Source organism: Rhinolophus ferrumequinum, chromosome X (genome assembly GCF_004115265.2).
Source record: "Rhinolophus ferrumequinum isolate MPI-CBG mRhiFer1 chromosome X, mRhiFer1_v1.p, whole genome shotgun sequence".
In the NCBI taxonomy this organism is placed as follows: Eukaryota; Metazoa; Chordata; class Mammalia; order Chiroptera; family Rhinolophidae; genus Rhinolophus; species Rhinolophus ferrumequinum.
Window position 1 is genome coordinate 117,725,480 of NC_046284.1, and position 26,940 is coordinate 117,752,419.

The window sequence follows — 26,940 nt, forward strand, 5'->3', positions numbered from 1 at the left end:
ACCATTAAACAGCAGACTTGTTCAACATGTAAGATCTACACCTAGCCATTCATGGGAATAGTAATATTTCATACCCATCCCCATGCCTTTATTTAACATGATTATGGCTATAGATACACAAAAATGTATAGCGGAGACATTTTTATTATGATCAATTACACTTTGTTGAATCAATGAGAAAATGGTTAACTATAAGAAATGTAAATACCCTTTCAATGAGTCAAACAAAAATGCCTACTAAATGATTGGTTTTATCATAAACACCAAGATAATTCATTTTAAATAACTTGTTTACAACTATCTTTATAAATTTACTTTCAATCACACAGTCAATACATCTTATTGGAAATAATTTGTTCATTACAGAACAGCATGAAAGAAATGACCGTTTTGGTTCACATACACTCCAATCCTGTATTATACCGTGTTTCCCCGAAAATAAGACCTAACCAGAATATAAGCCCTAGCATGATTTTTCAGGATGACATCCCCCAAACATAAGCCCTAATGCGTCTTTTGGAGCACAGCTTAATAGAAGACCTGGTCTTATTTTCGGGGAAATACAGTATGGAACACAGGGAAGCACATTTCCCAACACACGAAAAATTCGGGCACTATATGAGCTTGTTCCCATCCGGGCAACCACTGTCATCAGGCAATGAGTCAGTCCAGAGTTATCAGGTACCCACGTAAACATCACTTTCTGAAAATCAACTTAGCAAATCCTCTCTGCTCTCCACAGCCAGCGCTCTTAGTTACCTAACCAACAGTCATTTCCCTTTCTTTCCGCCCAGAGTCTCAACTTTGCAGAGATATCAGATGGCCTCATGCTGGGCTGGAGTGGGGGGCAGGGAGGAGAGCAGAAGCTGAGGCCCTCTCCCACTGTACAGGTTTGTCAACATGGGGGCACCATTGCTATTTTTTTTTAATTTATTGGGGTGACAATTGTTAGTAAAGTTACATAGATTTCAGGTGTGCAATTCTGTATCACATCATCTATAAATCACATTGTGTGTTCACCACCCAGAGTCAGTTCTCCTTCCATCACCATATATTTGATCCCCCTTACCCTCATCTCCCACCATTGCTATTTTGAGTGGGACGACTCTTCAGTATACAGAACAGTTTTACTCATGTGGGAAAGCTTCATATCCCTGGTCTCTTCCCACTCTAAGTACCTAGGATCCTTGTCCGCAACATTATTAATAATGAGAACACTCAGTGGCATTGCCCAACACCTGGTCCCCAGTTGAGAACCACTGGTTCTCTAAACCAGGGACTGTCAAACGTTTTCTATAAAGGACCAGATAGTAAATATTTTAAGCTTTGTGGGCCACACAACCTCTGTTGCAACTACACAACTCAAATCATATGTAAATGATTTGGCATGGCTATGTTCTAATAAAACTTTATTTATAAAAATAGGTGGTAGGCTATCTTTGGTCCACAGATCATACTTTGCCAACATCTACAAGTCCAAACCAGCCGTGGTGACTCCCCTCACTAGGTAAATTTATGAAACACGAGACACCATGGTAATTCTGGACAAAGCAAGATCACAGGACTCTGCTATGAGGTTTCTGGGAAAGTTTCCCACACTCTCAAAAAGGGAGGCATGGAAGGACCATATCCTGCTCCCCTCGCCTCATTGTTGGTCTTTTTGTGTATGTGAAGAAATGATAGCTGGAGCTACATGAAAAAAGATGACAAAACCCAGAGCCCCTGAATCCAGTTAACCAACTCTAAAATGGCCCTACCTCTGGGTTTCTTATGTGAGAAAATAAAAGTCCTCCTCTGTAAGCTATTTGTAGTTGTGTTTTCTATTATTTGCTGCTGACAGTATCGTAAAAATATGCTTTCAATTTGATCACAAAGCCAAGGGTCAGATATTTCTACCAGAATATGAGCATGGTGTCCAGATGGACACTCAATAGCTACCTCCCAAATTCAAGTGTTTCTTCCACAAACAATAGCCTGTTGCTGTTCTCCAAGTGCTGCTCTGAATAAAAATACAGAAAATATTGGAGAAGAACAGCATGTTGATCGATTTCTTGACTTCTCTGCCCTTCTTCCTCCATGCTTCTATAGCCCTGATCCTGAGTGTTGGGATCTCTGGGAAAGTGAGCCAGAAATGGACATCTCTTGCCCTTTGCTAGGGGTGGTCATGTGACCCATTCTGGTCAAGGAGACTCTGAGGGAAGAGTCTCAGCTTATGCAAAAGAGCCACACCACAAAAATGCTCACAGCACTCCAACCAACCCGTTTCCTGCCTCTGAACTCAGTCATATAATGATACGATGCCTGGAGCTGTGGCAACCTCTTTATGCCCATGCGGTAACAAGCATGAACCTAATGGGGCAGAAAGAAGGAAAGAGCCTGAGTGAATGAAGCTTCATCCAGGGACTACTTACCTCTAGGAATATATTATTTAAGCCACTGTTTGTCAAGAGTTCTCTTACCTGCAGTGAAAATATCCTAACTGATAAAGTCAATAAGAAAACAGAATAAGGATGACATTTTCAACCTTTAAAACACAGAAGTTATTTAGGTTATACATAAACTACCAAGTATAGGTGGCCCTAAATAAACTCCCTACACTGTAGTGGAGTTTAGTAGATAATAACCTAGCAGAGCTGGCATGGGGGCCACATCTTCTTCTGTTTCTTTTATCTTATTAAGCAAGCCTACTTTTCCAGTGTGGTTTCTACACCTCTCTTCAAAGCAAACACCTTACAACCAGGCAGCCAGTGGACAAAGAGGAAACAGTTTATCAGCCTTTTGCTTTGAATCCTTTACTACATAGCATGTGTGCGTTATTACATCTTCTTTATGAGAAAGCACGGCAGGAGAATATAAACATTTACAGCGTAATTCCTATTCAAGTTGTTTAAAATCTATTTGGGAAGAGAGAGGATTGTTCACAGAAGGAACATTTCGAGTAAGAAGAATCCTCTCTAAGGGCAAAGTGATATTGTCTAACCTCCCATTTAGGCAGAATTTCAACAAACCTAGCAAGATAAAAATAATTATATATCTAAATGTGTGTCTACGTATTCATCTGTAACTTCTTCCCATCAAGAACCACCTGGTGATATTTGATGCCATAGGACAGGGGTTAGCACACTTTCTGTAGAAGGGGCAGATATTTTAGGCTTCATGGGTCATCTGGTGTCTACTGCAACCACACAACCCTCCCATTTTTATCAAGAAAGCAGCCACAGACAATTCACACTGGGTGTGGCTATCTGCCAATAACACTTTACTGTGGACATCAAAATTTGAACTTCATATAATTTTCATGTGTCATGACATATTACTCTTCTTTGGATTTGGGGTAACCATATAAAAATGGAAAAACCATTTTTAGCTTTATACAAACACAGGCAACTGGTTGGAACTGGCTCACAGGCTGCCATTGGCCAACCTGATCCCTGACCTGGGACACAGGAAAAACTTTGAAATGACTTCTGGGTCAGCATCAAAACTCTGAATTGTGCTCAGTATAGTTTTAGGCATGTATCTTCTTATGTTCTGATGAGGTTTTAAAAATGTTAACACATATACCTGTACTAGCTAGAGTCTGTGATTAAACACATCACTGTATTCGAGAGAAACGGAAGTTTCTAAAGTTATACATGGCTACATCCATACTAAAGTGAGATAAAGTAAAGGATGAACCAGCAGAGAAGGATTAGGCACTTTATTGCCTCCTACGTGTTTCATCAACTTAGTTAAATAGCACTCTATTCTTCAGCCTGTCAACATGATCTCAACCGGAAAGCCAAATTATGAACTAATGGCATCAGAATCAAATTACAGTCCTAAAGGAAACATCCATCAATATATCCCCAGAATGTGTTTCTCAAAAAAACACCAAGTTGTTGGTGGATGGCAGATTATCAGAAGATAAGAGTTGTAGGGTTGCTGCCAAAAATTAATAAAATTTAAGTTTAAAAAACTTATACGCATTCCTTATTGGGGGTGGGAACAAAAGAAAAATAGTTTTGTTTATATTCCTATCAAAGAAAGCCTGATCTAGATATAACAACTGACGGAATTTTGCTTGCGAGTACTCAGCTCTATGCAGAAAGAGATCACTTTATAATGACATGATCTTCCAGCTTTATCTTAATTTGCTAACCAAAATTATCATTAAAATTTCATAGATCTGAAATTTCTATTACACTTTTTGATATATATCCTTAATATATTAAACTATCTCTTATGTTTCATCCATTTCAAATAGAGGAAACTAAGGAATTATAAGTTAGAACAGTCTCATTAAGCAATTTATATTTTCATCCAGGGTGGATTTTTCAACGTTTTATCACATTTTGGGGGATGTTTGTGCAATTTTCTTTCTTTTGTCTTAGTAAACTTTCTTCACCCCCACCTCTCCACATCCTAACAACACTTTTACTCGTTTCTGATGTTTCTTTTCAGTATTTTTATGTAAATCCAAGCGTACTTACTGTCGGGTAATTCACTATTTTCATTCAATAGATATATCCTAGAGATCGTTCTATTCTAATGCAGAGAGCGCTCCCTTGTTCTTTACTTTTTACAGCTGCATAGTGTTTCATGCTAATTTAAGCTTTCATTGATGAAGTTTTTAAAATTTGCTTATTCCATGGTAAAATGATGGAAATTTGAAATATAATTAAATTTAGAGGGAATACCACATAATTTTGCCATTACACAAATGTGAGGAAACAAAGATTTGACTTGCCAAAAATCCACCTGAATTTCCAGCCACCATCACTCAAGCTTTTCCACCACCAATGGCTTCAAGTCTTGTCAAGGGATTAACTTCTATGACGAATGCTGCTTGTCAACTTTAACCCCTTTGAAGAACTAGAATACCAACAATTTTGGCATAAAATTTGAATATTATTTTCACAACATCTGAAAGTACTTTCGGACTTATGAGTTTTGAAATACTGAGTATGCTATTATTAATGTCATGAAAAATATGCCCGGGAAACCAAAAGACAACCTTATAAAGATATTTGTCACATTGTTATTCAAAGCAAAACACTGGAAATGATCTAAATGTTAAATAGGAAGGCATTCAGTAAACTGTGGTATATGTACCTGTTTATTTTGTGTTTATAAAGAATTTTTAATGATATGGGAACATAGTGTTTTGCAAAAATTTAAGTATAGAACTGTGTACATATAATATTAACTATGCAAAACAGAATGATTAAAGAAAATAAATAACAGTGATTACATCTGGGTGGCAGAATTTCAAATGTTTATATAGTCTATATTCTCCAAAAATATAATAATGTTATCTTACTTTTACAATCAGAACAAACATGTTAAAAACTTGCTGATATTGTTATTTGGACACCAGGATTTATGTGGGTATCCTATCGCTTTTTGAAAATTCAAATTTATTTATATTCCTAGGCTTCAAAAATCAAAATAAAAACCTGAAGCATGGATGGGAACACGGGGACCCACCCATATCCTCCAGTCCCTCTCATGCATAATCCCCTGTACCCCCGCTTTACAGAGTTAAATACTGTTATTAGTTTTTTCTGCATCCTTCCATTTTAATGCAAGGACAAGAAAATATATATATATATATATATTTTTTTTTCAATCTCCTTTTGAAACTGCTCTGTATTTTACCATTTTCACGCAACAGGTACAGAATTTCATGTTAATTTTTAGGCAAAGTTCTCAAAGACCCATTTCTTAAAATTGGCTCATTCAGTGTGGTATTTAGAAGAGTAACATAAAAACTAGATCTAGGTCAAGTATGTGACCTTTAGCAAGACAATACCTTTCATTTAGCATAGTGAGTTTTCTATTTTCTAGTCCTTTATTTCCTTTTCTCAACATACCGCATACAAAATACCCTGCTCATGGGTTCTTTAATCTCATTTAAGTATACAAAACCCTCATTATCAAATCTTTAAGTATGTTACAAATGTTATCTACAATTCTCTCCTGGCAGTAGGAAAACAATGTGTCTAATTAGAGACAACTAGGACTTTTCAGGGCTAGAAGGAAAGGAACGCAAGCAAATGTGTCACTGAGCGGACCTGCGCCCAGAGGTGGAATGGGGTCCCAAGCTGCAGGTAGGCAGTGCGTCACTGCCGAGTGCCCAGCTGGCACACTAAATGAGCACTGGCAGCAGGTCCTAAAACTCAGGAGCTGTCCGATGTACTGAATCGAGTAGAGAAGCAGGTGTATCTGTGATATCAATACCTGACATCACGTGGAATGCAGTATGGCTTCACTCTGATTCATTCATAATTCATCAAATACTTACTCAATATCTACTGTAAACCCAGGAGGTTTATTATAAAGGGGGTTTGCCCTGCAAGGGCTCATAAATGAGACCCAAGCCCAAACTGGACTCACTCATAATACAACATGTACCAGTCCACGATTGCCACAATAATGCTGCCTAACAAGCCACTCCACAGCTCAGTGTCATCCAACAATAAGCATCTGTTTTCATGCTCACAGGTTTGCAAGATGGTGTTGCGCCATGTGAATCTAGCTCCTGGGACCAACAGACTAATGCAGGCAGTTCTTCAAATAGTAATGTTAGAAGCAGAAGAGAAATGCACACCGACTGCCTCCTAAGGCCTTCTACCAACACCGATACTCTGACTTCTGCCCATGTTCTGTGGGCCAAAGCAAGTCACAAACCCAACAGCAATGGGGCAGGGAAGGACACTCCACCTCTACCAGGAGTAACGGTAACGTCACATAGAAAAGGCTTGGATTCAGGAAGGTTGAAGTATTGAGAACAAAAGCACAATCTACTACATAGCGAATAAATGTTATGACGAAGGTAGGTCACGTGGTGCCCAGTACACTGGGCACACAGCTAGACTGAATTTCCCAGCTGCCCTTGCAGTTAGATGTGGCCACGGTTCCGGTTACTGGAGCATGGGTAGAATGATGTACTTCAATTCCAGGAGTGGCCCTTCGAAACCTTCCACCCAATCTTCCCCATGTCTCTGCCCTTATCTGTCAGCTGAATGTGATGGGCAGCATGACTTTGAACCTCAGATGGAAGATGAGAGAACCTCCATCTGCCAGGTTCTCTGAGAGAGGGGATGCAACAGAGCTCCCTGCCTCACCCCATCAGGAACACCTATTTGGGGCTCCAAGCGAGTGAGAAACAAGCCACTATAAATTGAGGGCTTAATCTGCTAAAGCAGTTACATTATCTTAGCTAATGAAAGACGCAGTTGAGCCATTTAACCAGGACAGGGGAGTTGGAGAAGGCTATGTGGAACAAGCTTAGATTACAAACTGAAACATAAAAGACAAATAGTAATTTTGTAGGTGAAAAGGGGGCAAGGTCAAGATTGGTCCAGACAAAATGAAGAGTATAGGAAAGGCTTAGAGGTGTGACACCATTTAGGACTTCTAAAACGTTCAACATAGCTAGAGGTTGGGGGGGGGCGGGGGAGAAGTGTGTGTGTGTGTGTGTGTGTGTGTGTGTGTGTGTGTGTGTGTACGCACCCGCATGCATGCATGCATGCATCTGTGCTTTGGAGGATTAAATAGGAAGTTAAGGCTGGGGAGCAGAAATAACAAGTGTGCACAAATAAGATACCCAAAGGAAACGGGCCATCTCTGGAAGGGTAGAGAGAAAGAATGTGGATTTTATCCTATGGGCATTAAAGGGCAAGAAGATAAAGAGGACAGAGAGGATCAGATTTGCACTGTAGAAAAGCTTGTAAATTAACCTCCAAGTGGTATAGTAAGTGCTAACAGGAAAGACCCCACAGTGGGGCTGGCAGGGCTGGCTGGCTGCTGGGTGTTCCCCCAACCACATCTACCCTTCCGCCTCCCAGCAAAGCTCTAGCACCAAAGGGGCATCACAGTACTGGTACTGGGCAGAGAGCTCAAGGAAGAACAGTAAAAATCTCCTGTCAAAGGTAAAGAGTAAATTTTTAGGCCTTGCAAGCCATGTGCTTTTGGTCACAGTACAGTATTCAACTCTGCCAAAAGCCGCCACAGACCATACATAAAAAAAGAGCATGGCTGTGTTCCAATAAAACTTTATTTATAAAAACTGGCAGTAGAGCTATTATAAAATAAGTAAATTTTTAAAAAAGTAAACAATTCAGGGTGCTACCTGTACCCTAGGCCACAGAGGAGGGCACTGCCCTGAGTTGCAATTCAGTTGGGCAGGTAAGGGGCTTGGGACAAAACTAATCCGACTTCAGCCACTGTGTGCCTGACACTACGAATTGGCTCTGCCTCAAGGTCAAGACTGGTGACAAGCCCCTGGACTCCAGTTAGAGGGGCCGTTGTAAAATGGCCATGGTTAAGATGTCTAATCCAGTGCAGAATGGCCTCGAATTAATCACCTGGCTTCATGCTCTCCACCACAGCAGTCTTCAACCTGTTAAATAATCATGTCAGTTAAACGTATAAATATACTCCCTCCTACTTTCACTGGGGAAATTTTAACATTCATTTTTTGAACTTTGGCCTATTTTATGAACTTCTTTAAAACTCATCTTTGTCAGCTAATTAACACATTCTTATTTTCAAATTAAGCAAGTCTCACAGAATTTATGCAATATATAAAAAACAACCAAGATAAAAATTAAAACCCTATAGTAAATTATAATTGTAGGGAAATTGCTTCTCCTTTTCAAACTTGAGAAACATTTCTCTCATCAAAATGACAGTGTTTTCCTATCATTCATAAAGGACTTCCTAAAATAAAAACTTACTGACATCTATAAAAACCCATACAGCATAATCATAGTTTTGCTTGTTGAGCTTATAGCAGTAAAACACAGATTTCTTAGAAGCCCAAGTTGATTACTTTTAACCATCAATTACAGAAAAAAATGCTTCAAATGTCAAAACAGAAATAAAAGTTTGTTCTCTGAGACCTAGTTCAAGAGCAGGCCATTTCTTTTGTTTCTTTTCCTTTTTTTTTTTTTTTTTTTTTTTTTTTTTTTTTAAGGAGGGCGCAGCTCACACTGGCCCAAGTGGGGAGCGATCCTGCAACCTTGATGTTATCAGCACCACGCTCTAACCAACTTAGCTAACTGGCCACCCCAAGGCCATTTCTTTTAAAGTTGTGTCATCCTTTACATTCCTGAGTTACTGATCATAATAACTGTTCAGCTAAACAAATGCTGATAATTTATTTGCAAGGAGTATTAGAGAGGGTTGTCTATGACTTTACTCAGTAATTATTTAGTATACAGTATTTATTGTATGCCAAATACTGTAAACCATACTTGAAAATATAGTTCTAAAACAAGAATTCGGGCAGGAAATCCTTCTCGTTTCTTTGCCAGGAAAAAAATGGGAATGTGAACTTTGTTATCTAAAACTAAGGCTTAGATTTCTTCAAGATAATTTTCACAGCTGAAGTACATAATGACCTAAATTACTCAGAAGCAAAGCAGCATTCCTTTCATATGTTTTTGCTACAAAAAATTAAAGGAAGCGTATAGGTTTTCATTACACTGCTCTCAATCAAATCACAAGAAAGTTGGGTTACACTCAACTCCAAATTAATACGGTCTACCTTCAGCCCTCTGCCTACAACTAAATCCACTTATCTAGTTTTGTTTCCATTTGGAAAACAATTAATGAAGGTCATCAGCCATTAGGACCAGAAGGCTCAAGTGTACTGTAAGGAAATACCAGGCACCCTCTGTGGACTTGTTTATCAGTTCTCCAGCACACGTCGGTTGAGGCCATACAAGTATTACTGCCAATTCTTTTTCCATCTATGTTAAATTAGAAATTTAAAGGCCTTTGGAAGGCAAGCATCACTCTTCCTTTGACCCAAAGGAAGCAGGCCAAAGAATAAGCATGCAAAATTGACCCCACTGCAGTACCAGTAGGGCAATTACATTCACTTCTAATGGTCAGCATCCCAAAGCTAAATAAATAATTTGAGATCAGAAGTCTAAATAAAGATAAGGTCTATGGTAGTTGTGAATGTACACTGGTGAATTCATGTGTTTAATATGCTAAATTTGACATGTCTTGACAAAGTTTCTCTCCTTTAACCACACTCTCGCCAGGCTCCTCTGAGCCCTTTCTTGACCAGGCGCCAACCTTGGCCTATAAAAATCTGCTCATATACTTACTAACAGCTCAAGGCCACCTCCCTACGCTGATTCCAGCCCCCTTAACGTGTCTGCCTGAGAAAATTCAATGCTTCCAAAAGAATTTACTGTTTATTCCAGCCAACACCTGAAGATAGGACCCCTGTCTCCCAGCCTCTGTGGGAGGGGAGGAGCCTAACTCAGAGGAGGGCCAGTTAGCAAAGCCTGATGGGTTTCACGCACACCACCCTCCCTTCTCATTGTCTGTAAGTTTTCACTTCCCTGCCTCTACTGAGCCCCCAGATCACCCGCTCCCTATCCCCTCATCCACCCTTTAAAATGCCCAGTCACCTCTGTACAAATGGAAGTTGTATGGAGTTCACACTGGCCTCTTTTCCCTATTGCAATAGTATATTTCTGATTAAAATCTGTCCTTACTACTTTAACTACTTTAACTCCTTTGTCGGGCTTTGTTGATTTTTCACAGTGTGTATTTGGTTATAGCTGTGCCCACACACATGTGCTGATTATGTAAAGAAGAGAAAATAGGAAAAGGCATTGTTTAACCCAGGGGTCGGTAAACTGTTTCTGTAAAGGCCAGATAGCATACCAGGCTTTATAGGCCATAAGGTCTCTGTAGCATCTATTCGATTTTGCTGTTATACAGTGAAAGCAGCCAGAGATTATATTCAAATGCATGAGCATAGCTGTGTTCCAATAAAACTTTATTTATGGCCACTGACATTTCAATTCTGCCTTATTCTTTTAATTTTTTGAACCAATTACAAATTACAAAAAAAAAAAAATTTAAACCATTCTTAGCTCACAGACTATACCAAAACAGTCAGCAGGCCAGATCTGGTCCACAGGCCATAGTTTGCCAACCCCTGGTTTAATCTACTCATTATTTTCTTTCCTGGCTATTATTAGCTTTCAAAGTTCAAGATCATTTGATGGTTAAGAGTGGTAGATTTCAGGACTGTATTTCTCAACAAATTCCAAAAATGCTCTCAATTTTCTCGTTGAGCCAAATATGGAATCAGTGATTTTTTTTAAGTCCATTCCTTAAAGATTAATTTCTACTTCACCAATAATGTACATCCTCTCACAGCTAAACTTCCATAGAAAATTGCAAATGGAATAATAAAGTAATTGAGTTGAAGTGTGTGTGTGTGTGTGTGTGTGTGTGTAAAGAGAGAATGAACAGCTGGAAGGTCCATAAACAGTAAGTGAGAATTTCCAGGTCATGCTTTTAAAGTACAAGTAAATTTCACTGTAGCTGACAATCTATATCAAATTCTGACAGCAAGAAGGTGAAATTCACGAGAAAGAGAGAGAGAGAGAGAGAGAGAGAGAGAGAGAGAGAGAGAGAGAGAGAGAGAGAGAGGTTTGAAATGGTACGTAGCCTGAACTAGAAATCTTCCCCCCGGAACTGCTATCAACTAGACTTTCACAGCTGCAAACTAGCAACCCCTGGGAAACTAGAGTTAAATATTCCTAAAACAGGAATCTAGTTCTGTTATGAAACTGTTCATCATTTCACCTCTTGACAGCCAGGAAAATCAGCAGAACTCAGAAAGGACTCTGACGATGAGCAAGTAGCATTTTTAATAAAATTCAAATCCCGAGTCTGGGAGTTTTTCACTGCCAGCCTCCAGAGCTCAGTATGATCAGCAACGCGAATGCAATCACTGAGGTAAAGAGAGATGGGAAAATCTGACCTTTTGCATTTCTTCTTTAACTTCCCCTTTTCTCCCTAGGAAGTATTTAATTCTGAAGAAAGGTAAAGGTAAAAAAATAGAAGTTTAGCAGTCTCTAAACAGATTTTACATAAAAATCTGAGGAAACTATACACATATATTTTTTATTCTTCCTCGAATATATGACACTTGTAACTAAATTAGCACTGTATTATTACAGATAGTAGTCACTGCTGTGTACCACAGAATAACCCTTGCAGCTGCGAGACAATGTAATATCGAGAAGCCACCAAATTGACCTGCTACTACAAAAAATAATCTTCATATTAATAATGGGCACCCAATCATCATCTCAAAGTGTTTGCCATTGTGCTTAAAGAAAATAAATAAAGTCAGGCTATTCGATCCATGAACTCATTGCTCAGGTTAGCAGCACCCCTATAAGTTTTGGGTTTCAAATCACTTCCCTTAGGCGAAGGGGCATGATCGTATGTCTTTCTACTGAACTACATTCTTCTATAAACACTTCAAAGAGTGTGCATCAACTTTACAAATGAAATAGTTGATACAATGAACAGTAATAATGAAAATATCTGCCTATTTTGATACTATTACTGGTTTATAAAGCAATCATCTGTAATATTCTCATCTATAAGGATAGAAAATGATATATAACTGTTACCAAGGAAACACTGAAGTAAAATTGCATGTAAACTATCAAGCAGTTTAATAACCAGAAAATTAGAAGAACAAGAAAAAACATCTCCTGATAGAACCATGACACACGGTGTCACCCACGATGGATGCAATCAAGGGTCACAACTCAAAAAGCTGATGTAAAGGGTCGTAACTTGGCAGCTATTCCAATGCTTAGCGGTATTTTTTCTTAAATGAGGATCATAAGATGCTTGGTACTAGGTGCTTGAGGGGCAATTTGAATTCTAATTTTTCACATGATTAAAAGGGCACAGAATCTGGGAATAGGTGGTTAAATGTAGCTACTTTTAAAAGTCAAAATATGCTGCTTATCAATTCCAGTGAGGATTAATATTCTCTCAGGATTCTCTGTAATTACCTTTCTCTTTCCTCACAGACAGGACATTTAGCAAATATCCGGTATGCTTTCTACAGCAAATGCTTTCTGAATTAACATTTATTATAGAAACTCAAGTTCTTGGGAACCAAAGGCAAGGCGAAGGCCTGGGGTAACTATGTGTGTTCACCTCTAAAGCAAGAGAATTTTAAGCACTCGAGTAACTACACTGATCAAAGCTAAATCCTTTAGGAAGATTATCCATTCTGAAATCAGGAAAATCCTGTAGTGTAAGCACTTTTACACTTCGCCTTTGAGAAGAGAACTTCATTTCTGTAACAGTGTTTAAATCACATACACACAAGATTATTCCTTCAAGGGTTGAAATGCCGATGACCCTCTAAAGGTGTGTCTATTTCAGCTTGGGGACCATTGTTGAGCTCACACTGAGAAACAAGAAGCATCCCTATGGATGGAAGATTTCTTCATCAGCACAGAAGCTCAGGACATGTGCAGCTTCTCCCTTTAGAATAAACACTCTATCTGGATCACATTAAGGATAGAAAGTGAAATCACACTCATTTACTAAATTTTAACTTCTCTTTAAAATAAGATACGAATCCCCCACAGGCTGGCTTTGGTTTTGCAAAATCTCGGCTTTGTGAATATCACGAAGGCATCGTAGAATTTAGTAAAACATCTTTTCACCGACACACAGCACTGTCCTCTCCCAAGCTCCAGAGTTTAAGGACTAAATCGAGGCTCTAGATGTTTTGTTAATCTTACCATTTTTTATCAGTTGAGGCCACCAAAATGTCTTGGTTACTTTAAACTATACTACTGAACTTCTCCTTCGGCAGTAGCTCTGCCCATCACACAGATGGTACCAGGCAATTGCTAAACTGTTGCTCACAGGCGTTTTCCAGCCACGGTTCATGATTTAACAGCTGTTGATAAATCAGCAATAGGCAGACGCAAGAAGGAAGTTAATAGAATAGAGGTGTGAAGCCGTGGCCCACTATGATACTGGTGTGAAACCAAACAATTTGCCACACTACCATCATCCTCCCCTTGACACATCTGTTTTCTACTGTGCAGGGCAACACCTCTTCATGAGCTGCTCCAAGACAGACACATTTACCCATCAACTATATACCTCACGTCTACCCAGACTAAGTTACATTGGGGCCCGTTCCCTGGGAAATCTGCCTGTGATACTAAGACTGAGCCATGTGAGTAGAGAGGGAAGGTGGAGACGGGCAAGAATAACAAATAAAGACCTGTGGATGTTGGAAGGAGGCACATCTGAACAGCCACATATAAACTGAGTGTTTCTGAAACGGCCCAAGAATAATTTAGCAATGTAAAGTCAACACACATTTCTGATCTGGGCTAGGGCTATCTGAGGCTGCTCATTCTTGCCTGATGTAATCAACACGTCCCACCCTGACACTAAGGAAAGAAGCAAAACCTAGAGTTAGTCTCTGTATTGCCAGCAAATCTAACCTGTCATAGCAAACGCCTACTGTCTACCTACTAAGGTCGAGGTGGTAACTGCTGTAAGAAGCTCCAGGGGCAGAAGGTCAGTCCTTCCAGACACTTGGGCAGAGAAGGTGGGGCAGGGCTAAGACTTCTCAAACCAGCTTCTTCCCATTAATGCCACACAGCAACAAGCACAGACCTACTTCCTGGGTTCGATGAAGACTTTGGAAGCATAAGCAGGGCAGAAGAATGCTCTGACTGTATAAAATAATGCCTAGGAGGCCAAAAAGTAGAAATGCTCTTCCGCTAACAGCACTGCCAGAGAAATCTGCCTGAAATGATGATTTTTCTTCCGTTTCAACAACATGGCCACTTGGAAGCAAATTTCTAAATCTTTCAAGGCTTCAGATTCCATAGTAGTTACCCAAAGGAAGGCTAAAGGTTTTTCTCTTCTGTCTCCCTGAATTCAGCACCTATGTCACTGCTGGGAACACCTGGGTCGACCTGCAAGCTGAGTTTTCTGGTGTGTGGAGGTCTTATTTAGGGGTGGGGAGCAGTGGGCCACTTTTGCTCACTGCTGCTTGGAAGGATACCCAAGCTCTAAGCTCGTCTGGCTTTCCCTAGCAGTAGCAATTACAACCATCTTCTCTGAGCCCTAAATGATACGAGGGACCCTAAACACCACTGAGTCTTTTCCTAAGGGAAAACATACTGTCGCCAATACTGCTGTGTTCACAAGAGTGTGTGCCTCTGTAGGTTTGGTCTACACCCGTGGACACAGAAGCCCTACCAGCCAGTGAGAAATAAGTTGAACGCAGCAGCCCCTGGCCACCTCGTTTCAATCCTATCTTAAGCCCCGCTGCTCTCTCCAGCTTTTGCTTCCCCCCACCCTCTCGAAAAATAAAGCACCCAAGTTGCCCATGGCAGTGGCCCTGGGTGCAAATGAACCGGCGCAGCCCCTACCTCGAGAGCTTTGCAATCTTCACAAAGCTGAAGACATCCATGCAGGCAGACTGGGACCCCGAGCGCGGCGGCTCCTTCGCCCCTTCTCACGCCAGCAAGGGCAGCCTCGGCAGCCCCATGGCCCGCCGGGACCTCAGCGTGCCCCGGGGCTCGAGTGGCGGCGGCAGCGGGTGGCGGTGGTGGCCCGGGAGAGCCTGCACCTGGAGGCAGCGGCTGCTACCCCCCTCCGGCCACCAGCTGAGTGTGCATCCCCAAGCAGGACCATTGATGGGCACCCGAGCAGGGAAAACTCAATGGAGAGAGGGGCGGGCAGGCTGCGAGAGGCGGGGGTGGGGAGAGCCGCTGGGTCTTGCGCCCCGCCCAGTGCGCCCCAGCCCGGAAGACTGCTGGGCGCCTGCAGAGGCGAGGCCCGGGTGAGGGGCGCTGCTCATGCTCCCTGGCCCGCCGGCCCCGGCTGCCCCGCGCGCCAAGAAGCGCAGACTGAGCCGGGAGTCGGCGGGCGAGCCTGGCACACAGGCACGCACCCCTCCCGGCACTGCAGCTGCCTCCCTGCCTCCTTCCCCAAGCCGTGTCCCTTCTCCTCTCCCCACCCCCACCCTCGGAGGGGGTGTCTCCTGTCACCCGCTGCGTGTGCCTCCAGATCTGAAAGATCTAACAGTCTCTGGCATACAGGGGACCGTAAACTTACCCCTCCCTACCCAAACCAAAGGAGAGCCCAGCAACTGCAGGTTGCCCAAACCCTAGGTTTGTTTTTATAAACAAAACTAGCGATCGGGAAGGAGGAGCGGGGGTGACCGAGGCTGGATAGATTATCAAGGGGAAGCAGAGGGAGATAGATGCCCGGTGCAGTGGGCTCGAATTGAAGAGCGCAGAGTTCCCACTGTTCCCCCCGGAACCGCTGGAGCGAGACGTGACAGCTGCGCTGGCTGGGAAGGTGTGTCTTTGGACAGCTGCACCAGGCAAGCGTTGGAGAAATAAGAAAACAAGAACGGGAGGCATTTGGGGGTGGGGTACACACAGCTGCTTCTTACTAGAGGGGCACAGAGATGAAGGTCCGGGAGCCAGTGGCACGGTGGCTAATTTGAATGGGTTTCAGAATGTAAAGGAAGAGAAGGGATGAAATGGGGATCTGGCAGGCAGGCCAGCTGCTTTCGCAAATTAAGCGGTGGGTGAAGGAGGAAGAGAAAAAAAAAAAAAACCTTACTCAAAAAACAGAAACAGAAACACTCACCTTAGGCAGAGTAAACTCCAAGTTGCAGCCATTGAGAACTCCTAGCCTTCTCTTTTACATAATTACCTGGGATAATCACCCCTCGTCATTAACTCAGTTCTGTTTCCCCCGGGCTCGGGCTTCCTTGGGCCCCTTTTCCTTGTTCTCTCTCTTGGAAGTCTCAAGGCCTCTTCTCTAAAATCCTTTCGAATCTCTCCCCAGACTCTCTGAAGGTCAGATGGCTACACAAACTGTGTGTTCTCCCACCCAGAAGCGTCCACCTGATGGCAGGGCCACCGCAAAGAAAAGATGCCTGCCCCCCCACCCCACCCCAAACGTTGGAGGATCTGGCCAGTGCGCTTCTAGCTCTCAGGAGGGGATTAGGAAAAAAGGAAACAGGTTTAAAGTTCCCAGATGGGTGTTCCTATCCTGGTCTGTTGCTGTATTTAAAGTCTTCAGTGTTTAAGCCTAGTACTTCCATTTTTTTTAAAGGCATTGCTTTCAAAAATTAAACATAAAATCAGTGGCAATCGGAAAACTCTTAATGATTTGAAACAGGAATAAAATTACATCATTTAAAAAATAAATAGAATCAATTTTCCTTTAGCTTCTTATAGATAGACTCGTATAATTTCAAGAACAGGTTTACTACTCATGATGAGAGGAGGTGAGAGGGACCTTGGCTTTTGAGCTTCCTACTGTTTGTGTCAAGTAATTATAGTTTGGGGCTGCACGTGCTTTACAATTTTTAATGCGTTTTTGCACTTGAGTCTCATAGCAACCTTGTCATATAAATAAGGCAACATGTTTAAAAAAGAGAATTCTTTTGTTTTTGAGCCACAATCTATTCTCAATGTAGCAGACGTAGAGATACCTTTTAAACATGGGTCAGATGAGGTTACCTATGTGATCCACAATCTGCAAAAGATTTCCACTCTCTTTTGAGCTAAAGTTGCACTCCTACCAACAGGCCCTAGGTACATGGCCCTTGATCTCCCTCACCTCATCTATTACTCCCCACCTCTCGGCCACCGCCACACTTATGGGGCCCCAGCAACACTGGCCTCCTTGACATTCATCAAACTCTGCAAGTATCCTCCCACCCTTAGCTCTTTGCGATGGTTACTCTCTCAGCCTGGAATGCTCTTCCCTCAGATATTTACGTGGTCAGCCAGCTCCTATACCTCATCAAGTGTGCGTAAATATCACTTCCAAAAACCCACCTCTGAAAAATTATTTAAAATTGCAAGACCCCCACACCCTGGACTCCGAGACCCCATGAATTGTTTTTCTCCCCCTTGTTTCATAACGCTTATCACCCACTAGCACATTATATAATTTATTTTTATGTCCATTGTTTCTTGTTTCTTGTTTGATTCTTTTGCTGGAATAAAAGCTCCACAAGGACAGGGATTCTTTTGTTGTTGTTTTCTTTTGTTTTTCACTGATGAATCCCAAATGCCTAGAACCGTTCCCTGGATGTAGAAGTAACTTAATAAATGTTTGTTGAATGACTGAATGTTATGCTTATTGAATTCACAGCCAAACCAGCACTGGCCAAGCATCCCCGTGGGTATTGCTCCTTTTCTGACCTCATTCCTGGTGTTCATCCATCTCCCCACCTCTCCTCCATCCCAGCCTACTTCATCCTCCTTTGGATAGCTAATGATGGCAATGAAGGCGCCCTTCATATTCTCCAGTTATTATTCCCCTTTGTCCTTTCTACCTTTCCCCCAAATTGTGTGTGTGTGATGGAACCTCAGTATGGATGTATTAGAAGAGCTCACATAGCTTTTGCAAAGCCTCTGGGACACCAACTATGCTCTCACGATCACTGACACATAATTTGCACAATGATTTAAGAACCCAGCCAGGCTTTGGTACTGCCCCTGCAGGTCACTGTATCAAGGGAAATGAGGGTGAGAAGGTTCCCAGCTGATTTGCAGGCCGAACAACATACTATGAAAAACAAAAATTAATTGGGCAGTGGTCCTTATTAGTAGAGAGCAATCACTGATTCACTCATTCTTTCATTCAATAAACATTTATTGAGCCTTTACTACACGGAAGGCATTGGGCAAGATACTGTGGCTACATACAACTGTGAGCCAAACAGATGCAGGTTCTAGCAATTTTACACTCCAGGGGATGCTCCACACTGGAGCTGCACCACCACCACCACCACCTGTTATATATGAAGCATGTTAAAACGCACACGCGCACCTCACACTCACATACTCACACCTGAAGCTGAACAATAATGAATGTCAACTACAATTTCACATATATATATATATATGTATATATATATATATATATACATATATATATATATTTTACAAAAAGTGGCATACAACATTACGAGTAGAGACTGGAAATGTAATGGCTGTAAGCAATATCAGAGGGGTAGTAGATGGGGGAAGGGAGGTTATCACTGTGTGAGGGATATAAATGATGAATGTCTAGTACATTGTTTTGTACACCTGAAACTAATAAAAATAATCAAATAAAATGTACACTCATCAGGCATTAAATAGATGTTGCTATATAATTTTTGAAAGGATTTTCAAAATATTTATAATTTTGAATTGTTTTCAGAATAAAATGTTCAGTTTGTTCTTGTGATTTAAATTCTATTAATATATAAGAATTGAGTTTCAGTGAATGGGTTGCTTTATCATCACGTCATTCATTTTTGTAGACATTTAACTATACATTTATTAATTGTACAACTTATTTTCATACATTGGAGGCCAAATCTTTTTGTTCCCTCAGGTTCCAATTATGAAATAGACCCTTGGAAGTCTCAAAGGCACTTTGTATTTGATCCGTTACATGTAAGAGATCTGTCACCCCAATGAGCTCTCCCATTGTGGAACTTACCTTCTAGTGCGGGAGAGAAAATAATCACTAAATCATCCAATAGTATATATATATTTTTTCAATTAGGATTTTAAGAGCCAGGAGAGGAATATATAGAATGTTTTATTAGCATTTAACTCGGGACCTAACCTTGTCTTGGGAGAAGGAGTGTGTTAGGACAAGTTTTCTGGAAGTAAGTGATAAGCTCTGAGCATTGAAGGATAAGTGAAAATTAAGGAAAGAGGAATGAAGTCAGGAAGAACATTCCAGAAAAAGAGATCAGCATGTGCAAAGTCCCAAAGGGGAGAAGGATCATGGGCTATACCGGGAATTAGATTACAAATGGTATGGGGGAGAGGAGTAGTGGGGAGGGCAGAAAGGAGGTAGAAGACCCACAGGCCATTGGAAAGATACTGGCCTCCATCTTAAGAACAATGGAAGTCATAGGAGTGTGTTTTAAGAATAGCAGCTACCTGTCAAATCCTGAGAATCCCAGGGGTGGGTGGCTAGGGTGGGAGAGGAGATAATAAAGAAAGGCGCAAACCAAGAATGGATTCCACTGCTCTAACCCAAGTAGCACAACCATTACAACCCATTGGATGAGTGTTTTAACCCAATGACTTTAGGAGATAATAATCTACACTCCCAGCCACTACCTGCCTCCAGTGGTCCTTAATTGGAGACGATTTTGTTCCTCAGCAGACATCTGGCAATGTTTTCGATTGTCATAGCTGGGAAGAGGAGTTGCTACTGGGCTCTAGTGGGTAGAGACGAGGAATGCTGTCTAATATCCTCAATATCCTACAATGAAGAGGACAGGCCCCACAACAAAGATCTATCCACCCGAACTGTTAACAGTGTCAAGGTTTGGACACCCTACTGTAGAACGATTTCATACACTAAATAACCATGTGTGTTGAGAAACCCTGTCAGAGCTAGAAGCTGGAACTCCAGGACTAGGTGACCCTCACTCAAGGAATTGTTCTTCTTTTCTATTGTTCTTTCTTTTCTACTTAGGTCAGGTAATGATGAGAGATGCTACAGTGCATGGGACAAATAGAAGGAACCAGGAAGAGGAACATTTAAAGAAAATCAAGCTATGACTCATCACACTCTCTTGGTGCATGCGAGCAAGATTGCTAGAAACTTGGGTTGAACTGTAAAAACTAATGGGGTGAGGGTCTTTAGTCAGCATAAAGGCAAATCATCCTCATACAATTGGATGTACACTGCACAATTTTAGAGAGCACCGTTCTCATTACAGTAATCATAGATTTGTGTATTTGCTGAGGAAATTTTCTGGAACATAGCACTGAAGTGTCTTAGGAAAGTAAGGTCTTTCTCTAATCTTCACTATGATGTTATATGGGGTTCTTAGCATCCACTATTGTATTAAACTTTCTTGATAGTTAATCCCAGGCCCCTACATACTTATAGTTGAGGACCTAGGTCCTGCTGGCCTTAAAGAAAAGAACCTTCTATGTTGGGATATAGAATTATTGGTAGGCCTTCCAAAGTATCGGTTGACCTGTGAGCTCAGACCCTGGCAATAGTCCTGTAATCTCTGCATTACTTCTTAACACAAAACTCTTCAGAGCACTCATGTAATTATTTGTTCAACTCTTCACCTGCTTCTTCTTGGCATCAGACTATATTTCCAAGCATCCCTCACCGTTCAGTGTAGCCATGAGTGATTTAAGGCCGTGAAATATTGGTGGAGATGCTGGCTTGGCCTATAAAACTCTCCTATGTGACATTTTCCACTCTCTTTCCCCATCAACTGGCTGAAGATAGAGAACTCCAAGGGCCTACAGAAGGATGGAGCCACAACATGGAAAGATCCTGGGTCTCTGAGTGACTACATGGAGCCCTCACCAACTACCTTGCCTTGGAACACAAAGGAACAACTTTTATATTAATCTTTTTGGAAAGTTTAGGTTTGTTGTGATAGGAGTTAGCCTACGCCTTCCTAATACACTGCTAAGGAGGAAATTATAGTTCATCCAGTCTATAGGGAGGGTAACAAAATATAGTGTTTAATGTCATAGAACCTGGAGCCAGAATACCTATGTTTGAATCCAATTCCTGCTACTTTCTTGATGTGAGATCTTAGGCAAATTTACTTCCATGTGTGCCTCAATTTCCTCATACATAAAATTGGGTTTATAACTATACAATGGTACCTCGGTTTTCAAACATAACCCACTCCATAACGCTGTTCGAGTTCTGAAACGTTTGAAAACAGCCAACAGCTAGGCCTCAGGATCTTGCACTCAGCGGCAGCCGCATGAGATGTTCAACTTCCGAGGCGTGTTCAAAAACCGAAGCATTTACTTCTGGGTTTACAGTGTCCTTAAACCAAAATGTTCATCAACGGAGATGTTCGAAAACCAAGGTACTACTGTACTTAAATCCTAAGTGTGCTGTGACATTTAATACTGTACTTGTAAATTGCCTAGACCAATGTCTCACACATCATGAGCATCAATAACAGCTATTCTGAGGCTGGTGCTTGAACATTCTGACTACACATATACTGAGAGATGCACAGAAGAAGGCTGCTAATGTTACGAGACCAGGTTTTGTCAGCAAGTCTAGATCTTCCCCAGGACCATTCCTTCAGCCTAAAATGCTAGCAGCCTCTGACCTAGAGATCAATAACCTTAGAGAATCTCCACAGCAAATGAATGTTGTGAGGCTTGTATATGACGGCACTGCCTAGGGAACCAAGCACACAGTTTAACTTTGTCTCATGCAAGTTTGAGAGGGATCCCAAATATCTACACTCTCTGAGGGGTTCTCCCAAGGGTCATATCACCCACCATAAGACCATGGCAGAAGGAAGGAGAGTTAGAATGTGCACGGATCACCTTATGCAAAGCCTCTTTGCCAAGGTGTAGTGGACCAGTGGTCCTCCAACAATTTCATTGCAGGACCCCCATTATACTCAAAAATATTAGAAGACCTCAAAAATCTTTTGTTTGTAAGAGAAATGTCCATTGCTATTACTATGTTAGAAATTAAAACTGAAAAATGTTTAAATATTTATTGATTCTTTTAAAATAACAACAAGCCCATTACATGCTAGCATAAGTAATATTTTAAATGAAAAATAACAATATATATTTCCTAAAGAAAAAAATTAAATAAAAAGACTAGTACTATCTTACAGTTTTGCAAATCTTTTTAATCTCTAGCTAGAAGAAGACAGCTGGATTTTAATATCTGCTTCTGCATTCAATCTGTTGAGATATCACACACTATGTAGCCTCCAGAAAACTCCACCGGGCATTCATGAGAGAAGGAGATTGAAAAGAGCAAATAAAGCCTAAATATTCTTGTGAAAGTAATTTTGACTTTGTGTTCCCCCTCGGGTTTTGGGGACCCCCAGGGTCCCAGACCACATTTCAGGGGGAAGTGGTAGACCCTGCCACAGTGCCCACTGCTCACTCTCTTCTCAATGGTTCTCAGTGTTGGGCAGTAGGACTTGTGATATTGAATGCCTGTGTTTTCTTTTGAGTGAGCATATAGTATTCAATCCTGAGATAGATGACGTATATACACTGTCTTCATCTGCAGAAGAAATTAAGGCACAAGAAGTTTATTTGCTTCACCCAAAGCCACACCGTTCCTCTCTCTGGAAACGCAATCTTGGGTTTTCTTCTACCCAATCAAAATTCTTACTTGGTCCAGATACTACATTGAAATATTTACTTAGCCTGCTGTTGGATTGATAAATACAGATAAGCTGAGAATACTACACCTTCCAAAGGTAACCTCGGCTCTTGTCCAATCCCACTTGGAGGCTGGACTTAGCATTTTCCATGCAGCATAACAGACATCTGAGTCCATGACTACATAACCAGAAACAGATATTTTGTGACGATTTTATGAGAAATCTCAAAGGAGAGGGGGTGGAGAAAGATGACTCGCACTACACACTATTTACAAGAAAGTCTGTTAAGTTCTGTAACTGGAATTTCCACGATCCTGTCCCCATTTCTGCTCACTACATCTCTCCTTTCTCTCCTCTCTCAGTCACTCAGAATCCCACTTTATTATGGAGAAAAATTTAGCTTTCACCCTTAGCTCATAATGCCCATTCACCAAAAGGAAATTCAGAGATCAGTGACTATTGCTGCTCCTTTGAGTGCCTCTTAGAGGGCACGATTCGTTTGGCCACACCTGGAATAATTCATTAAGAAAAACGTGATTGGGAAATTTCTTCTGTCTCTCATTTCTACTAAATATCACAGAGCTGACCTCAGCTTCACAGAGCTTGAGGCGATCTCAACCAACTCCTCTAATTTATACTCCTGTGACTCTGAGACCACATTCTGCTCCTATAGACGCATTTAGGCATCTTATATATAAAGACAGTCCATTAATTTCTCAACACATAGCATTACAATCTGAAAGGCTGAGTTTACGCTGTCGTTAAAATCTATATTCTGTTGCATGTTGTATCAAGGCAATAGAGATGAGCTGAATATATCCCTGTTTCACCTTCATATGTTTGAGGAAATGCTCATATCATTACCCTGTCTTCTCTTCTGCAGGGTAAATAAGCCTATCATATTCCTTAGTTTAAAACTCACATTTTCTTTTCTTTCCCTTTTCTCATTTCCTTAGCTTTTCATAGACCCCCTCCAATTCTTCCATATGCTCTTTTAATTTTGCAGGCCCAAATTGCACCCAGCCTCTAATAAGGTTGATTTTAACCATGTAACATATGGTATATGTGATTATAAGAACTAATTCATAATTTTTCCTCATTTCATATTGATGACATTAGTCATTGGTAACATGTTAATTTTAAGATTAAATTGACAATTCCTCTTGTATATCATACTGAACAAGCTACTAAAATTGGAAGAAGGCAGAAAAACAGCCGTAGGGTGTTAAACAAATTATTATTCTTTTATATTACTCAATGACGAATCTCAAATACATATACCACACTGAACTTTTTATAGTGAAAGCTTTGGGACCTATGTGTGACTTCACTCAAAGCCCCCTTGAAAGGACAGGACCATATGTTTATTTTTATAATATGTGGCCCCAACCCCAGAAACAGTGCTGTGGACCAACGACGACGACTGGCCTAAGGGTAACCACTGTTGTCAAACCAATGAATAGCCAAATCCTTTTACTTGAGAACTTGAACTCAGAGTCATAGAAAACGCAGTCAGCAATGGTGGGTGATGGAACTGTAAGGTCATGTACATAGGTCTGGCCCTTTTGAGCCCTTGTTGTGGTCAACATTGTTGGAATGCAGAGACTACTAAGAGAAGCAGAAATCGGAGAGGTTCTGCGATTGCTAACAAAGAGCTGAAGAGGAACAAAGACAGAGCTTTTCAGTCTCAATGTCTTCCCTCCTCTCATTCTCAGGAAGCTGGGCCACTTCTTGATTCCTGTGTCATAATGACTGCATAGTAAATGTACTACAATTCATCATTATAGTAAATGTACCACAACTCCCATCTTTACATGAGCTAGTTTGAGCAGACTACTAACTCTCACAACAAAATGATCCCCAGCCAAGACCATCTTTACCACTGGATTTACCTTTACCTAGCTAGGTACGGGGGGCAGGATGATTTGAGTCTGACACCGCCCTGACATCCAAGATAACCCTGCCTCCACCTCCACTCCTCAAGGGCAGAAGATGTTCTAATTAAGTCCTCCAGACATACACAGGAGGCCTCTGTGTTTCCAGTGACAATGCCAATGCCCCAAAGGTGACTTGGAAATGGTTTATTTCTCATTACTAGGTTTGTTAATAGCCAGCAGTGACCTGCTGTGAACTTTTAATTTTTTTTCTTTTTTAAGAAAAAGTGTTTAGCAATTCGGTATAAAAAAGAAAAACTGGGGTAAGAACATTTCCATACCCTTTTATAAAAGTCTGTCTTCTTTGCCGACCACTTAAGTGTATACTTAACAGGTTAATTAATGGTTCTTGATGAAGAAAATTCCAGTGGATAATTCCACTTACTAGTATGTAGACAAGGCAATAACGGAGTGTAAGAATTAAAATTAGGGAAAAGTGAGTATTTAGGTCAAAGTGAGTCAAGTAGGCTTTCGGAAGGAGTTAGATTTTGATGTGGTACGAAAGGGTTTTAGAAGTCAAAGAAAATTATTTAAAGATGTGGACACTGTGCAATTCACCTTCTGCTTATTTTTTCTATCCATTGTATGTATGTTTTATTAAGAGTATTTTAAACATTAAAAAGAAAAATAATTACCCAGATTAAATGAAGTATGGGAAATGGGGGTGGGGTAAGCGTATCAGGCAGAAAAAGAAGCAATGAATATAGCTTAACAAATTCAGGAAACAAAATGATTAGAACATGGATATTGGGAAGAACGTTTGGTAAAATCTGTTAAATACATTTTTTTAAGTCAATAGTATACGAGGTATGATCAAAAGATACGGTGAACGTTTAAATAAAAAAAATTATTACAGTGAAAGATAGATTGGCATTACTCCCCCTCACTTCAAACATACTTATCCCATCATTCTTGCCACCTTCTGTGTCTTTACTTCATCCTCCATCATGACAACACTCCATGTCACACATCAGTTCTGGTACAGCAATTTCTGTCAAATAAAAATATTACGGTGTGTCCTCATCCACCTTAGGCACCGGATCTGGCACCGTGTGACTTCTGGCTCTTCCCCAAAGTCAAAATGACTCAGGACATGGAGGCAGCCACGAAAGCCCAACTAAAGACACTCACGAAAGAGGACTTCCAGAACTGCTTCAGAAAGTGGTAAGAATGATGGGATAAGTGTGTACAAAGCGAGGGGGAGTATTTTAAGGGGGATTAATGGCAATGTGTCTTTTACTGTAATAAATTTTTTTAAAAAATTTAAACATTCACTGTAGTTTTTGATCACACCTCACAGGTTCCAGGGAGTAAGGGGTGGTAAGTGCAGTATAAAGAAGATTGTTTGCGAAGAAAAACCTCTCTGTCAGGGTGGAGTGAAGGAAGCACGCTGGGCTTAGAAAATGGGTCAAATCATGGCAGACCTGGAGCGCTATGTTCACAAGTTTTAACTTAATCTGAAAGCCAATTTGTATGATATTTCAAAATGAAACAATAATAAGTCCTTTTATTTGGGGGAAAAATTGATCTGGGTTCAGTATCTTTGAAAGGGAGAGAGTGAATGAGGTAAATGGCAACATTAGGGAATGACTGCAGGAATGTGGGCTGAGATGTTTTAAAAAAAACGTAGACAAAGATGGTGGGAGTGGAAATTTACAAAGAGGATAGACTCTGAGCAACATGTTAGTAAAGATTAATGTGTGTGGTAACTGATTACTTACAGGAATAAAAGAAAATGGAGGAATTCCAAAGGTTACTCAATCAATTAGTTATTCAACAAACATATATAGCAACAAATACATATTCTCTGATGTTGTTACATCAGAGAAGGGTGTTGTTTGTTAGCAACCCCATCTGAACCTAGTTATATCTTAGGCACAAAGGGAATTTGTCATAATACCAGATGCTCACAGCTTCAGTGAGAGCTTGGAGGGTCAGGCTTAGACAGATGACAGATCTAGAAATACCCTATAGCCATCTTTCTAACCTGAGCTCCATGAGAAAATGAAGCCCCAC

At 40.9% G+C, this 26,940-nt stretch overlaps 1 protein-coding gene across 6 annotated transcripts in view; it reads right to left on the reverse strand.

Moving 5' to 3' along the window:
* Nucleotides 1-26,940, reverse strand: part of FRMPD4 (FERM and PDZ domain containing 4) — a 746,993-nt gene that overhangs the window by 492,416 nt on the left and 227,637 nt on the right. The window contains exon 1 of one of the 6 annotated variants that reach the window (XM_033107980.1): nucleotides 16,474-16,727. The exons of 3 other annotated variants lie outside the window; for them this stretch is intronic. In XM_033107980.1, the coding sequence (XP_032963871.1) occupies nucleotides 16,474-16,505 (32 nt within the window). In that variant the 5' untranslated portion in view covers nucleotides 16,506-16,727. Of the gene's footprint in view, nucleotides 1-15,242; nucleotides 15,793-16,473; nucleotides 16,728-26,940 lie in introns of those variants that run through there. 2 more of the 6 variants (XM_033107970.1, XM_033108009.1) reach the window with 2 other exon arrangements.